This window comes from Triticum dicoccoides, chromosome 7A, assembly GCF_002162155.2.
Source record: "Triticum dicoccoides isolate Atlit2015 ecotype Zavitan chromosome 7A, WEW_v2.0, whole genome shotgun sequence".
In the NCBI taxonomy this organism is placed as follows: Eukaryota; Viridiplantae; Streptophyta; class Magnoliopsida; order Poales; family Poaceae; genus Triticum; species Triticum dicoccoides.
The window spans coordinates 568207239-568222376 of record NC_041392.1 but is presented as its reverse complement, the minus strand read 5'-3'; the positions used below and the strand labels follow the sequence as shown (position 1 = coordinate 568222376).

General features: G+C 54.3%; 1 protein-coding gene across 1 annotated transcript; it reads left to right on the top strand.

Annotated features, from left to right (window-relative positions):
• The first annotated feature begins 10263 nt into the window (after window positions 1–10263).
• Window positions 10264–12301, top strand: LOC119331597 (alpha-amylase type A isozyme-like). The gene is made up of 4 exons (XM_037604757.1): window positions 10264–10408; window positions 10510–10642; window positions 10921–11735; window positions 11830–12301. Exons 1-4 carry the CDS (start codon window positions 10322–10324, stop codon window positions 12106–12108), a joined length of 1314 nt encoding a protein of 437 aa, XP_037460654.1. The 5' UTR covers window positions 10264–10321; the 3' UTR covers window positions 12109–12301.
• Window positions 12302–15138: the final 2837 nt, after the last annotated feature.

The following is a 15138-nucleotide window of genomic DNA, read 5'->3' as shown; positions in this document are numbered from 1 at the left end:
TTTGCCAGTCACTAACGGAGAGTTTTCTGACAGCTGGGCCACGATCTAAGACGTCGGATCGTGGGCGCCTATAAGTATGCGGTGTCTCCTAACCCTAGCCGCCACGAACAGATCACATCTGCTCCCGCGCACGCCCACCGTCGTTCCTTTGCTGCTGCTGCCGCCGGTGACTCCATCCCGTCCGCCACGTACACGGTCGACGGGAGAGCAGGTCTCCGAAACCACGCCCTTCTGGTTCCTGTACGGGGTGAGGGGCGAATAGGTTTTTCGGCAGCGATTACGCGACTGCTCGCTTCCAATCGTCTACTTCCTCCACGTCCGCGTCGCCTTCGTCATCACCATGTCCACCGACGCCGACCGTGCCGCCGCCAAGAAAGCTGAAGCCGACAAGAAGGTCGCTGAGGACGCCGCTGCTGCCACCAAAGCCGCGGCCTCTGCGTGGCCTACTGGAGGGTATAACTCGTTTATCCCGCTCCTGATTATTTTCATATTAGCAGTACTAGCAGTATGTGTAGATTTGTCTACTGTTTGCTTAGTACGTGCATGTTTAGATCAGAGTCAGTATGTCATCAACTTAGTCAATACCATGCTAGTGATTTACTCATGGATTAATTTAATCGAGAAATTGCCTATTTACTCAACACGTAACGCTGACACCACGGTTAGCTCTTCTGATGCGTCGTCACGTACGTACACACACCAAAACCTTGGAGATATCTGCAAACCATTCATCTACGGCTTCGTTCTCCGCCGTTGGTTTCTCAACCGAAGAAAGAGTATCCTTTTGGTGTGCTAATATCTCTGTTGCCGCACCACATTGACAACAGACAATAGTTTATCTGCTTGCATCAAAATATTTGCGTGCAAGCAAGTGACAGGTGTACAGATACATTTTGCATTGAGTTTCCTGCCATGGAAACACGAAAAATCTTGCACTATGTTCAATTGGAAAATCAGTTATCCAAAAAGGCACAGAAATCCTATTTCACGACGGTGGGAGAGGAGTGGCAAACGAACCCCTTTCGATGACATTTTAACTCCGAGACGGGGAGACCCAACGGCTCTCGTACGACCAGGCGACCCGAGGGGCGACTCTGCGGGCGACGGCGGGGGGAACCCCGTGGTGGCAGTGGATGGATGGACGGTGGTGCGACCTGCCGCCGTGGGACGCGCGCGGTGGTGTGTCTCGCCCGGCGGGAGGCCCCCTGGCCCGCCCCCCTCTGGTAGCAGGTTCTGGGCGCTGGGGGGAGGCGACTCCGACGACGACGAGGAGGAGTCCATTCAGGTTAGTAGTCAGGCGAATGATGGTGGTTCGTCGAGGCCGCCGCCGGCGTGCTCGGTGGGTGACTTTGTCGCGTGTGCGGAGGAGCTTGGGGGCTCCTTCATGGCTGGTCGCCGACGCGCGTTCGCTCCTGGTGGGCATGGCGGGCGCCGCCTGGCGCCGCGGATCTGGCGACCGCCGAGGGGTGTGGATGCGGGCCCCGAGGGCCGCTCACGTGTCCTGCCGGAGGTGGGGCGCCTCGATCTGGTGTTGGCTGCGCCGCCTTCGGGCTCGGTGAGCTCGCCGGCGTCGACAGGGGTCGGCGACGGCGGCGGGGTTGCCCCTGCCAGGGAGCCGCGGATCCTGGCTAGGGTTTCGGTGTCGATGACGCCCGGGCCGGCTCCTTGCTGGGCCTGTCGGATTGGCCCAGTCTGCCAGTGCATGGGCTGGGGGGCCCATTGGCCGACCCGCTCGCGTCTTCGCCAGTGGGGGCGCAGGGGCGCTCCCCAGTGCTTGGGCCTGGCCAGCCTGGCCCGGTAGCCTTGTGCCCGCATGCGATTAGGCCTGGGCCCAACGCGGTGGAGGGTGAGTGGCCGCTTCCGCCTATTAATAGGTGGCTGTGGCTGCCAAAGGGTGCCCTAGATCTGTCGCTAGGGTTTCCCGCATCCCACTCGCAAGTGCGGCGATTCGGGCATCTTGCTCGTCGTCTGCTCCGCTCCGCCCCTCCCCTCCTCTCACCTGCTCGTTCGCAACCGCGGTGCGGATGGGATCCCGCCGCGTGGAGAAGCCACCCATGTCGCCTCCGATCCCGGCGGCCGAGCATCAGCGTGAGCAAGATCTGCGGGCGAAGGCGCTCTCCAAGGTGCCGGCGCCCCCCCCCCCCCGCAGGGGAGACGGGCTGGGGGCCGCCGCCTCCTTGGTGGCTCGCGGAGCAAGAGCGGAAGAAGATGGAGGAACGCGGGCGCAAAAAGAAGGAGGAGGAGGAATATCGGCGCCATGGTCTGGAGCGGAAGAAAGAGCTCAAGAGGAAAGAATCCCTGCTTCCTCCGAGCGGCGAACGGGCTGGGGATCCACTAGCCAAGAAGCAGAAGCAGAAGGGGGTCGGCTCGGCGCTGCCGTCTCTGGCGGCCGGGCCGTCGGCGTCGAAGGGTTCGGCCGATGCCCCGATCCCAGTGGAGGAGTCCGACGGGCCAGAGTGCTTCAAGTGTGGCCGGGCGGGCCACTACCAGAACATGTGCCACTTCAAGCCCCTGTGCGTCGTATGCCATGAGGAGGGGCACGTGTCGGTGCACTGCCCCACGCGCGGGCGGCCTCTGTTGCTTCAAATCATGGGCAACGCCATCCCCGGCGAGGGCTTCTTCTGCCTACCTTACATGGAGACAGAGGGCGAGGAGGTCCGCGCCCTGGTGGTGGCGGACGCTGCGTTCATCTCGGCGGCGCCCGGAAAGCTGTCGATTCCCATCTTGGAGGCGGAGCTCCCCCACCTCTTCGAGGGGGAATGGGATTGGCAGGTGACGGCTGATGTCTACTACATAACCTTCTTCTTGTAGACGTTATTGGGCCTCCAAGTGCAGAGGTTTGTAGAACAGTAGCAAATTTCCCTCAAGTGGATGACCTAAGGTTTATCAATCCGTAGGAGATGTAGGATGAAGATGGTCTCTCTCAAGCAACCCTGCAACCAAATAACAAAGAGTCTCTTGTGTCCCCGACACACCCAATACAATGGTAAATTGTATAGGTGCACTAGTTCGGCCAAGAGATGGTGATACAAGTGGTATATGGATGATAGATAAAGGTATTTGTAATCTGAAATTATAAAAACAGCAAGGTAACTAATGATAAAAGTGAGCGTAAACGGTATTGCAATGCGTTGAAACAGGGCCTAGGGTTCATACTTTCGCTCGTGCAAGTTCCCTCAACAATGATAACATAATTGGATCACATAACTATCCCTCAACATGCAACAAAGAGTCACTCCAAAGTCACTAATAGCGGAGAACGAACGAAGAGATTATGGTAGGGTACGAAACCATCTCAAAGTTATTCTTTCCAATCAATCCGTTGAGCTATTCCTATAAGTGTCACAAACAGCCCTAGAGTTCGTACTAGAATAACACCTTAAGACACAGATCAACCAAAACGCTAATGTCACCTAGATACTCCAATGTCACCTCAAGTATCCGTGGGTATGATTATACGATATGCATTACACAATCTCAGATTCATCTATTCAACCAACACAAAGGACCTCAAAGAGTGCCCCAAAGTTCTACCGGAGAATCACGACGAAATCGTGTGCCAACCCCTATGGATAGGTTCATGGGCGAAACCCGCAAGTTGATCACCAAAACATACATCAAGTGAATCACGTGATATCACATTGTCACCACAGATACGCACGGCAAGACATACATCAAGTGTTCTCAAATCTTTAAAGACCCAATCCAATAAGATTACTTCAAAGGGGAAACTCAATTCATTACAAGAGAGAAGAGGGGGAGGAGAAACATAAGATCCAACTATAATAGCAAAGCTCGCGATACATCAAGATCGTGCCAAATCAAGAACACGAGAGAGAGAGAGAGAGAGAGATCAAACACATAGCTACTGGTACATACCCTCAGCCCCGAGGGAGAACCACTCCCTCCTCACCATGGAGAGCACCGGGATGATGAAGATGGCCACCGGAGAAGGATTCCCCCTCCGGCAGGGTGCCGGAACGGGTCTAAATTGGTTTTTGGTGGCTACGGAGGCTTCTGGCGGCGGAACTCCCGATCTATTGTGCTCACCGATGTTTTTAGGGTATATGGAGATATATAGGCGGAAGAAGTACGTCAGGGGGCCCACGAGGGGCTCACGAGGGTGGAGGGCGCGCCCCCTGCCTCGTGACCTCCTCGCAGATCCCCCGACGTGCACTCCAAGTCTTCTGGGCTTCTTTCCTTCCAAAAATGAGTTCCGTGAAGTTTCAGGTCAATTGGACTCCGTTTGATTTTCCTTTTCTTAGAAACCCTAAAACAGGATAAAAACAGAAACTGGCACTGGGCTCTGGGTTAATAGGTTAGTCCCAAAAATGATATAAAAGTGTATAATAAAGCCCATAAACATTCAAAACAGTAGATAATATAGCATGGAGCAGCCAAAAATTATAGATACGTTGGAGACGTATCAACGGCCGTCGGCGACGACATGTTCTCCGTCGTCTTCCCCAACAAGGCCATGCTGCGGATGGCGACGCGCAGCGGCAAGCTGTACCTCTCCCTCAACGACATTATGGCGGAGATCAAGGAAGCGCTTCCGGAGGAGCCCAAGGCCGAAATCATGTCGGATGTGTGGGTCAAGCTCTGGGGTGTGCCGCCCAAGCACCGCCGAGTGGATCGCCTCATGGCAGGGACAATGATGATTGGGCGCCCGATGGAGGTGGACAAGGCGTCGTTGGTAGGGATCGGTCCCGTGCGGATGCGCTTTGCGTGTCGCTTCCCGGCCAAGCTCAAGGGGTATGTCCAAGTGTGGTTCAACAGTGGGGGCTTCACCATTCGGCTGGAGGCCGAAGCGGGTGGTCTACAGGGTGCTGCCCCTCTCCCCTCCCCCTTCAAGCATGGACAAGGGGCCGAATGGCAAGGACAAGTACAAGGACAAGGACACGAGCATGGGTGATGACTCCATTGACACCGCGACTTGGGACAAGCTGGGCTTCAAGGACAAGGTTTCCGAGGCCGCGGCCCCGGCTTCGGGGGCTGCAAAGGATCAGGAGGAGCGTCAAGTGGTTGTGGGCAGCAACGAGACGGGCTTCAATCAATATGGCTCCAACATGTCCCTTGGCCTCGACCTCGACAAGGGCATATGGGCTTCGTGCGACTCGGAGGGCCGCTCGATGCTCCTCTCCCCGATGGCTGCGGAGGTGGGTGGGCTGCGCACTTTCGCGTCGCGTTCCCCCAAGTCTGCGATCGGTCTTGGTGGCTGCAGGGTGCGGCTCCATAAGAAGACGGCGGGCTGCAAGACTCCCCCGGTGGCGCCGGCGAGCCCACCCTCGGTCCGTGCGGGTACGCCTGCCTCGCACCGGCCGGTTGTGATGGCGTTGGCATCTCCTGGGGGTCTGGTTGGCGGCCCCTCACCGGCTGTCCCCCCTCCTCCCTCCGATGCGCTTCGGGTGGAGGTGACCAAGGTGGTGCCCATATCCACGGCCAAGCGCTCCAAGGCGGTGGTGGCGGCCCCGATGGCGCAGGAGCGGGCAAGCTCACGTTCGAAGGGCGCCAAGGGCAACCTTCCTGCACTGCAACGCGCTCAACTCTTGGTGGCCCAGAAGAACATGGAGACCGAAGGTAATCCCCTACCCCGTTTTACGATTTTTGATGATTATTCGGATGAGCGTTTAGGGGGTATTTTAGCGGATAGTGGCGTTTATTTGTCCGATGTGGGTGAAGCTCGAGAACTCTTATCTCTCATCCGCTCTAAGGAAATTGCGCAGGCCGCGCTCGCCCAGGCAGCGGCGGCCCGCGTTGCACCAGTAGCAGAAGAAGCAGGGACTTCTCTGGTGCCTGTTGCGCGGCCCGATCGGGTGGACATAGCAGCAGGGGCTGCGCCGTCCCCCTCAACTCGTGGTCCTGTCAAGACACGGCGTGTGGCCAAAGCGGTTACCGCTCGCGGTATCCGCCTCCGCAATCGCATAATATAATGCGTTTCATCTTCCGGAACATCCGAGGCTTCGGCCACGTTGGGAGGCGGACCCAGCTAAAAGAGTTCATACGCGTTGAGGGGATCGACGTAGTTGGCTTGCAGGAAAACATCAAGGCTGAATTTTCTCATCGAGACCTGCTAGCCATCAATCCGCTCGAACGCTTTGCGTGGCACTGGGTGCCTGTGATGGGCCACTCGGGAGGTCTGCTGCTTGGCATCAACCATGTCTGCTGTGAGGTGGTGGCGTGGGATACCGGTAGATTCTTCGTGTCAGCACACGTTCGCCATCGCGCGACCCTCCGCGAGTGGGAGGTTATCGTGGTTTATGGCCCGGCCAACCACTCGCACTCACATGAGTTCTTAGGGGAACTATAGGAGAAGGTCGCGGCTTTGGGTGTGCGTAACTTGTCACTGATAGTCAGTGGTGATTTCAACTTAATCCGTTTGGGAGAGGATAAGAACAACGGGATTATTAACTGGACAAGGGTGTCCATGTTTAATAATGCAATAGCATCAATGGCCCTTAGGGAAGTGGCCCGCGTGGGCGCACGCTACACTTGGACAAACAAGCAGCTTACGCCGGTTCGGTCAGTGCTAGACCGAGTTTTTATGTCCGCGGAGTGGGAAATGCTATTTCCCATGTGCTCCCTACACGCTAAAACGAGGATCGGGTCGGACCACGTCCCATTAACCCTCTCCTCAGGGGAGGATAGGTTAAAACGTAGCCCTCATTTTTTCTTCAAAACTGCGTGGTTCGAGCATCCGGAATTTGAGCAAATCTTCCTCTCCAAGTGGGAGACATGCGTTGCCCGGATCGGACACACGCGTGGGCCAATGGAGTTCTGGACTGCCGCAGGGGCGGGAATGCGTGCGACTCTCAAAGGCTGGGGGGCCAACCAGGGTCGTGAGGATAAGCTGCTCCGAGCGCGTTTGATCGCGGACCTCGCCCGTATGGATGCGGCTGCGGATTCACAGGTCTTCTCGGAGCAAGACTGGGCTCAGCGCTACGCTGTAGAAGCCCAAGTTGAGTCCCTCCTAAGAGCCAAGGAGGAGTACTGGCGTAGGCGCGGTGGAATCAAGTGGACGCTCAAGGGGGGCGCGAATACAAAATATTTCCATGCCTACGCTAACGGCCGGCGTCGTAAATGCGCCATCCTGAGACTGCAATCTGAGCAGGGGCTCCTTTTGCGTCAACAGGATATCGTCCGTCACATATACGACTTCTACATCCAATTGATGGGCTCCAGGGAGGAGTCCCGGGCTCGGTTGCGGTCGGATGTTTGGGAACCCGCGTTGCGGGTCACGGACGAGGAAAATGAAGGCCTGGGGCTGGCTTTCCTTCCCCAAGAGATTGACCAGGCGGCCCTTGGGATGAAAACTGACACCGGCCCGGGTCCGGATGGGTGGTCGATGGCGATGTTCAAACGGTTTTGGCAAGTGCTCAAAGGTCCTATTTTCAAAGTATGTAACGGGTTCATGCGTGGCACTATAGATATCTCTCGCCTTAACTTTGGGGTTCTCTCTCTTATCCCCAACGTACAGGGCACGGACAATATTAGACTTTTTCGTCCAATAGCGCTTATTAATGTCCCGTTTAAAATTTGTTCTAAGTCTTATTCTATGCACTTGTCTCCTGTAGCTCATCGTATTATTAGTAGGAACCAATCGGCTTTTATTCATGGTCGCAACATTTTGGAGGGGCCGTTGGCCCTCCAAGAGATTGTTCACTCGCTCAAACGCACTCGCCAACGGGCAATTCTTTTGAAATTAGATTTTGAGAAGGCGTACGATCGAGTGAACTGGGAGTTTCTCCGACAAATCCTTCTGGACCGAGGATTTTCGTCGGTTTGGGTTCATCGTATGATGCAATTGGTCTCGGGAGGCCAAACGGCGATTGCAGTGAATGGAGAAGTAGGGAACTTCTTCCGCAACAAGCGTGGGCTGCGTCAAGGGGGCCCAGCCTCGCCGTTGCTCTTCAACTTTGTGGCGGACTCTTTGGGCGCCATGCTAGACAAAGCTCGCTATGCTGGCCACATCAGGGGAGTGGTCGGTAATCTGATCCCAGGGGGTGTGTCACACCTGCAGTATGCGGATGACACACTTCTCCTGTTTGAGCCGGATGAACACAGTATCGCAACGGTTAAGGCCATCCTGCTGTGTTTTGAACTCATGTCCGGACTAAAATTTAACTTTCACAAATGTGAAGTGGTGTCCATAGGGATGGACGCGGCCGAAAGTAAGCGGGTAGCCAACTTGCTTAATTGTAAACTTGGGAAGTTTCCGTTTACCTATCTCGGCCTCCCGATCGCAGAGAAGAAATGCTCGATTGCCGATTGGGAACCTCTCAACACTAAGGTGGCGGACCGGGTTTGTCCGTGGAGAGGTCGATTTATGTCTTGAGGGGCTAGACTAATCCTAACTAACTCCAGCCTCTCGTCCCTACCCATGTTTGCCATGGGTATGTTCTTGTTGGCTGACGGGGTCCACACGAAAATGGACACCCCGCGGGCACGTTTCTTTTGGGAAGGAGCGGGTCCTAAACGGAAGTACCACATGGTTAAGTGGCAAGCCGTCTGTAGACCTAAAGCCCAGGGGGGCCTCGGGATCATCAACTCTAAGCTGATGAACATTGCGCTTATGTGAAAGTGGATCTGGAAGCTGTCCCAAGGAGGGACCGGCCTCTGGGTTGACCTCCTTCGTGCCAAATACTTCCCTCATGGGAATTTCTTTGAGGCAGCACCTCATGGGTCTCCTTTCTGGAACTCCATCCAATCCCTCAAACCATACTTTGCCAGGGGCGCGAGGTTCTCGGTTAATAACGGTCGCTCCACGCGTTTTTGGCACGACGTTTGGATAGGCCAGCATCCTCTTTGGTCGGAGTTTGCCCAACTTTATTCCATCGCTGTTGAGCCCAACCAACTGGTTGCTTTGGCTCTTAGTGCCACCCCGCCCCCTATCTACTTTAGAAGGGAGCTTTCGGGGCCGGAGCTGGAAGATTGGGATCGCCTACGGGCTTTGATAGCGAATGTGCGTTTGTCGGACTCCGCAGACTTGGTCTCTTGGAGACTTTCCGGCTCTAGCAAGTTCACTGTCAAGTCCCTTTATAGAGAGTTGTGCCGCGGCCATGCCCCTACGGCAGCCACGGGGCTTTGGAAGGCGCGAATCCCGCTCAAGATTAAGGTTTTCCTATGGCAACTATGCCAAGATCGCCTTCCTACCTCTATCAATATAGCTAAGCGCAATGGCCCTGCTTCCGGTCCTTGTGCTTTGTGTGGTGACCCGGAAGATGCTGACCACGTGTTCTTCCGGTGTCCTTTGGCGCGCTTTGCTTGGAGCGCGGTCCGTGAGGCCGCCGGGGTGGATTGGGATCCACGCTCACGCTCTGAGCTTGTGTCACACCTATCTTCGGTCCAGGGCTCTCTGCGCCGGATCATGTGGACGAGTGCTTCGGCCATGCTATGGGCCTTATGGCATATTCGTAACAAGTTTACTATTGAGGGAGTGTTTCCCTCTCACCCCGCTGATGTAATCTTCAAATGCATCTTATTTTTGCAGCAGTGGGCACCGCTGGGAAGACAACAGGACTCTGATCTCCACCGCCAAGCTCTAGCACGTCTTCGCTCCGTCTACTCGGCGTCTCGAGCCCCGTCACCTCCGTCTGCTGCCTCATAGGGATGGGCAGCCCTTTTGGTCATGGTTTACCCCCGAGCCCGCGTGCTCGTTAGTTTGGCTGGATATGCCATGTAATGCACTTTATTTCGTTGTGTTGCCTTTTTGTGGCATGCCTAAGTCCATGGTTGACTAGGTTCGGTTCCGTCTGTTTGGTTTGTATGTTCGTGCATGCTGCCTGTGTTGAGGGCTTTATTAATTTAAAGCCGGACGTCCCTGACGTCTATGTTCTAAAAAAAGATCAAACAGTGCAAGTTTTAAACGAAAAATTGTCTTCTCTGACAGAAACTATGATGTTAGTCTGAAAAAACTGTCATCCCCTCACAACTTAAAATGCCAATGAAATCGTTCGCAAGTGTCATCCCCTCCCCCTTCCTGGCGAACATTCGCCAACTAAGGGGTCCAAAAAGTAAGGGCAACGCTGTGTTTCGATCCCAACTTGGATAGTGCTATCTTTTCCCATGGAATTTGTGCCAGCCCGGATTGACTTGACCATCATCTGTTGCACCTTTTCTCGTAACGGAGTCTGGTATCCATGCAGTGCCTCCAAGCAACACTCCACGGGGACGTAGCTCGTGTTAAATACTGCCATGGCATCGACTGCCTATAAATACCAAGCACGTCGAACACTTGTAACCATCAATCACCAGTGTAGCCATCATTCATCCATAGAAGAAGAGTGCAGTGAACAGTGTGAGATCGACACTAGCGCGCGCGATGGGGAAGAACGGCAACCTGTGCTGCTTCTCTCTGCTGCTGCTGCTTCTCGCCGGATTTGCGTCCGGCCACCAAGTCCTCTTTCAGGCACGCACGCTCATGGTTCCCTTTTGATTCATGTATTTAAGGAGCTTAAGTAACTGTGGGAGCATAATGGATGTTTGTTCATGCCTTAATGGTTGTTGCAGGGGTTCAACTGGGAGTCGTGGAAGCAGAGCGGCGGGTGGTACAACATGATGATGGGCAAGGTCGACGACATCGCCGCCGCCGGAGTCACCCACGTCTGGCTGCCGCCGCCCTCGCACTCCGTCTCCACCCAAGGTCCCTCTCTCTCCCGACCAAATTCATCCGTATCTCAGCATCTAGAAGCAATAGAAGCGTGGAGTGGAGAACATGCTAAGTTCGATTGAGATGTTTCGTTGAGCACGATGGGGTGGAGAACATTCTGGTAGTAATTAGTTATTTCGTCGAGCACGATGTTTCGACAGCTACCAAAAGCATTTATTTTCCTACTCTATTTTTCGATGAACAAAATGCGCAAATACGATCAAGAAGTATACAGTATGCGAAGTAAAACGATCGACTCGGGTCGGGTGCAGGTTACATGCCAGGTCGGCTGTACGACATCGACGCGTCCAAGTACGGCAACGCGGCGGAGCTCAAGTCGTTGATCGGCGCGCTCCACGGCAAGGGCGTGCAGGCGATCGCCGACATCGTCATCAACCACCGCTGCGCCGACTACAAGGACAGCCGCGGCATCTACTGCATCTTCGAGGGCGGCACCTCCGACGGCCGCCTCAACTGGGGACCCCACATGATCTGCCGCGACGACACCACCTACTCCGACGGCACCGCCAACCTCGACACCGGCGCCGACTTCGCCGCCGCGCCCGACATCGACCACCTCAACGACCGCGTCCAGCGGGATCTCAAGGAGTGGCTCCTCTGGCTCAAGAGCGACCTGGGCTTCGACGCGTGGCGGCTCGACTTCGCCAGGGGCTACTCGCCGGAGATGGCCAAGGTGTACATCGACGGCACGTCCCCGAGCCTCGCCGTGGCCGAGGTGTGGGACAACATGGCCACCGGCGGCGACGGCAAGCCCAACTACGACCAGGACGCGCACCGGCAGAATCTGGTGAACTGGGTGGACAAGGTGGGCGGCGCGGCGTCGGCAGGCATGGTGTTCGACTTCACGACCAAGGGGATATTGAACGCGGCCGTGGAGGGCGAGCTGTGGCGGCTGATCGACCCGCAGGGGAAGGCCCCCGGCGTGATGGGGTGGTGGCCGGCCAAGGCCGTCACCTTCGTCGACAACCACGACACAGGCTCCACGCAGGCCCTGTGGCCATTCCCCTCCGACAAGGTCATGCAGGGCTACGCATACATCCTCACCCACCCCGGCACCCCATGCATCGTAAGCAAACCAACTTTGGAACCCACCCCACCCCATGATTCATGACCACTCATTCATTCAGGAAACTAAAATCTGTTGTCTCGATGATTCGCAGTTCTACGACCATTTCTTCACCTGGGGTTTCAAGGATGAGATCGCGGCGCTGGTGGCGATCAGGAAGCGCAACGGCATCACGGCGACGAGCGCACTCAAGATCCTCATGCACGAAGGAGATGCCTACGTTGCCGAGATCGACGGCAAGGTGGTGGTGAAAATCGGGTCCAGATACGACGTCGGGGCGGTGATCCCGGCTGGGTTCGCAACGTCGGCGCACGGCAACGGCTACGCCGTCTGGGAAAAGATCGGTGCCGCGGCGACACCACGACGGAGCTGAAGCCTCCACCGATCCACCATTCAATCGAGCATGAATTTTCTGAAGCAAATGATTCACTTCTGCAGTTCTGCTATAGACACGCAGATACTTTATTAACTATGTATACGTCTACCCAAAATTGATGAGCTCTACGAACCGCTCACACGGCTGTGGTAAATAAAGCATTGAGGATATGAAGAGGTATAAGAGGTAATTACGCCATTTGCCATGTGCATGATAAGACGCTGAGTTGGGTGTTGCTAGGTCTCAATCGACTACCAAATCTCAGTCAAGTGACGTAACAGTCAAGAGAGAGAAAAAATTGATTACAGGGTTTAAATCCTGGTGCTCGCATTATTCCTGGATTTATTTCGACGTTCCCGTCGACGACGAGGCGCCTACGGTGACTTCGTAAATCTCAAGATGATATGTCGGCTCAGTCTCTCAGAGGTGCTCATAGGGGTAGGGTGTGCGTGTGTGTGTTCATAGGGGTGAGTGTATGCGCGGGTATATGAGCGCTTGTGTTTGTACTGATGCTAAAAAAATTGATTTTTTTTGCATGGATCTAAATGTAAGATCTCATGGATATAGCATCGATTGAGACTTCGTTAAGTCCCAGTTGAGTGAGATGCCCATGGTGGTGGCGGCTAGGATGGGCACGACCCGGATCTGGCGTCTAGCTTGCTGCGGGTGCCGTGAGTGGGCTAGTCTTGGTTGATGTGCTACTCGGGCTGAACGATACTAGCAGCCGGTGGATGCGGTGTAGCTGCCTGGCACGTGAGTCTCGGTGGCCGGCAGTGGGTGGCGGTGGGTGGCGGTGCGAGTCTGTTGTAGTGATGGCGGCGTGAACCTGGGAAGAGTGCTCCGGTAGGCGGCGATCTTCCTTCTCCTATGTCCAAGCCGCCGACGGCAGTTGACCTAGGGCTCACGCTCAGGCGGACCAGAACTCGGCTCAAGGTGGGTCGGAGTGATCACTCCGGGTGGGTAAGGTTGGGCTCGGTCTGAGTGGTGGTTGCGGGCGGTGAGGTTCCCCTCCTCACGGGCAGCGGCGGTGGTCGTGGAATCAGTGCAACGATGGACAGATCGACGCCGAAGGCCACAAACATGGCGTCATGCGAGCTTACCTGGTACAAGGCCAGAGGGCTATGGTCGAGGCTTGTTTGGCGGCGGCCATCAGCATTCACTGGTTCGTGTCCCCCCCAGGTCCATCGGGACTAGCCGGGGATGCACGTGTGGGCGCTTCTTACAGTGGAGGCGTTGACCCAAACTTGGTGGTTACCGGGCTAGGAATGGATGGAAGTGCATCTGCTCCTCCTACCGTGATTGGTGCGCTGTGATGTGGTCAGTTTCTAGTGTCTCTGTACATGGATACTGGGGAAGCGGTTCTCGGGAGGTGGTCTGCATGGTTAGCTCCAGTGGCGGAGCCAGCCAACTCAGGGAGCCGGGGCAAAGCCTATATACAGTGACGTTGCCCACCATTTGCCCCTGTAATTAGTGATGCTAATCATAGTTTATGTGTACTACTTAGTGGAGAATGGTCAGAGCAGCCCGGGCAGCTACCCGGGGTCGCCGGGAGGTAGCTCCGCCCCTGGTTGGCTCTCCGACGAGCACTATGACAGAAGTGGCGGCTATATCTTTTTGTAGGATCAAAGGTATGTCTAAAGAGAGGATTGAAAGTATGTTTTCGAGGTTTTGAACAGTTGGGGCGCAACAGAGTGGACGCCTATGGCCTCGGAAACGCTCCTTGCTTGGAGCACCTCCCACATGCCTCAAGCAATAGCCCGGAAAGATTTCAGTTCGATGATGTTGTTGGTGTTCTGGACTATGTGAAAACATCGCAATGACCTGGTGTTCAACAAAGTAACACCTTCTACGACTTTAGTGCTCCGGACTTCGGAGGATCTTGGAGGAGAGCAAGTCTGTGGCCGGCTTGTTTAGAGGTGATTTGTCACCACATTTTGCGGAACTAGCTAGGCGAGTGAGTAGCGAGTAATTGTTATATTGTACATGTGGTGAAGGCCGTCGGGCTTTGTAAAACTCTCGACGTGCGTCTCCTATGAATATAGGATACACATGATTGTGCGTATTACAAAAAAAAGACTAATTGTCAAAACAAAAGGACTATTTTTCCAATTTTAATTCTTGGCTGATTTAGCTTTACCTAGAAAGGCAAATAACACCCTACACATACAAGTTTAGAGTACAGGCAATGGAAAGTAAAGACATTGCAAGTGACAGTAATGTAGAGAGATGGGTTTAGAGATACGCAAACACAATGATGACATGGAAAGACTTTTGACCTGTGGTTTAGATAGGTGGATCTCCGTGGATCCAATTTTTATTCGTGTCTCTATGGATTGGGTCCTTCTGAAAATGTTAATCAAGCACTTGAAAATGTTTTTTAAAATGTATATAGAAACAATGTTGATATGTATTATAAAGATATTAAATTGGTATTGGCTTCTTCAACTGTCTGTGTTTGAATAGGATGGTTTGGCTTGCAGTTGTTGACCGAGGAAATAAACCTCCAAGGACGAAGCTTCATTGCAGGTCCTGAGATTGGCCAAGCCAGACCCACTACATGTTACAGTGCATCAAAGATGCTCTTGTATTGCGTGCTACAGCGCATGCACCCAGTACAAGTGGTCAAGTGGCCAGTGCTGTCAAGAATCAATCAGCATTCGGCAACAGCAACATGATAAGAGTTTGAAACTGTGTTCATTGTTTCTGAAATAGCTCACCATTCAGACAGACCAATGGCTAACTGCATGAAATAATCTTGCTCTGCTCTGTCTACCTTGTTTTTCAAAAAGAAAAGGAAACAGCTATGGACATAACAAATAAGGTCGTCGTCAGTACATGAATGAAATGGTATTATCTCCATAACTGAACTTCATGGAGAAACAAGACATTCCCCAAAGGTCAGCGGTTCGGAGTGGATGTAATGATGCCTTGAACAGTCAAATGTTTATAGTGCCATATAGTGTTTCTTCTTCACATGTTGCTACTTGCTAGTGTTGGTTCTTCAACTTGCTCCGGTGTCTACCACAT

What these genes read in the sequence shown, in the direction of transcription:
- LOC119331597 (XM_037604757.1), top strand. Translation starts at nt 10,322, where the DNA reads ATGGGGAAGAACGGCAACCTGTGCTGCTTCTCTCTGCTGCTGCTGCTT. An exon ending in GCCACCAAGTCCTCTTTCAG is followed by an intron (nt 10,409 to 10,509) that starts GCACGCACGCTC and finishes TGGTTGTTGCAG; the next exon opens with GGGTTCAACTGGGAGTCGTG. An exon ending in GCACTCCGTCTCCACCCAAG is followed by an intron (nt 10,643 to 10,920) that starts GTCCCTCTCTCT and finishes GGTCGGGTGCAG; the next exon opens with GTTACATGCCAGGTCGGCTG.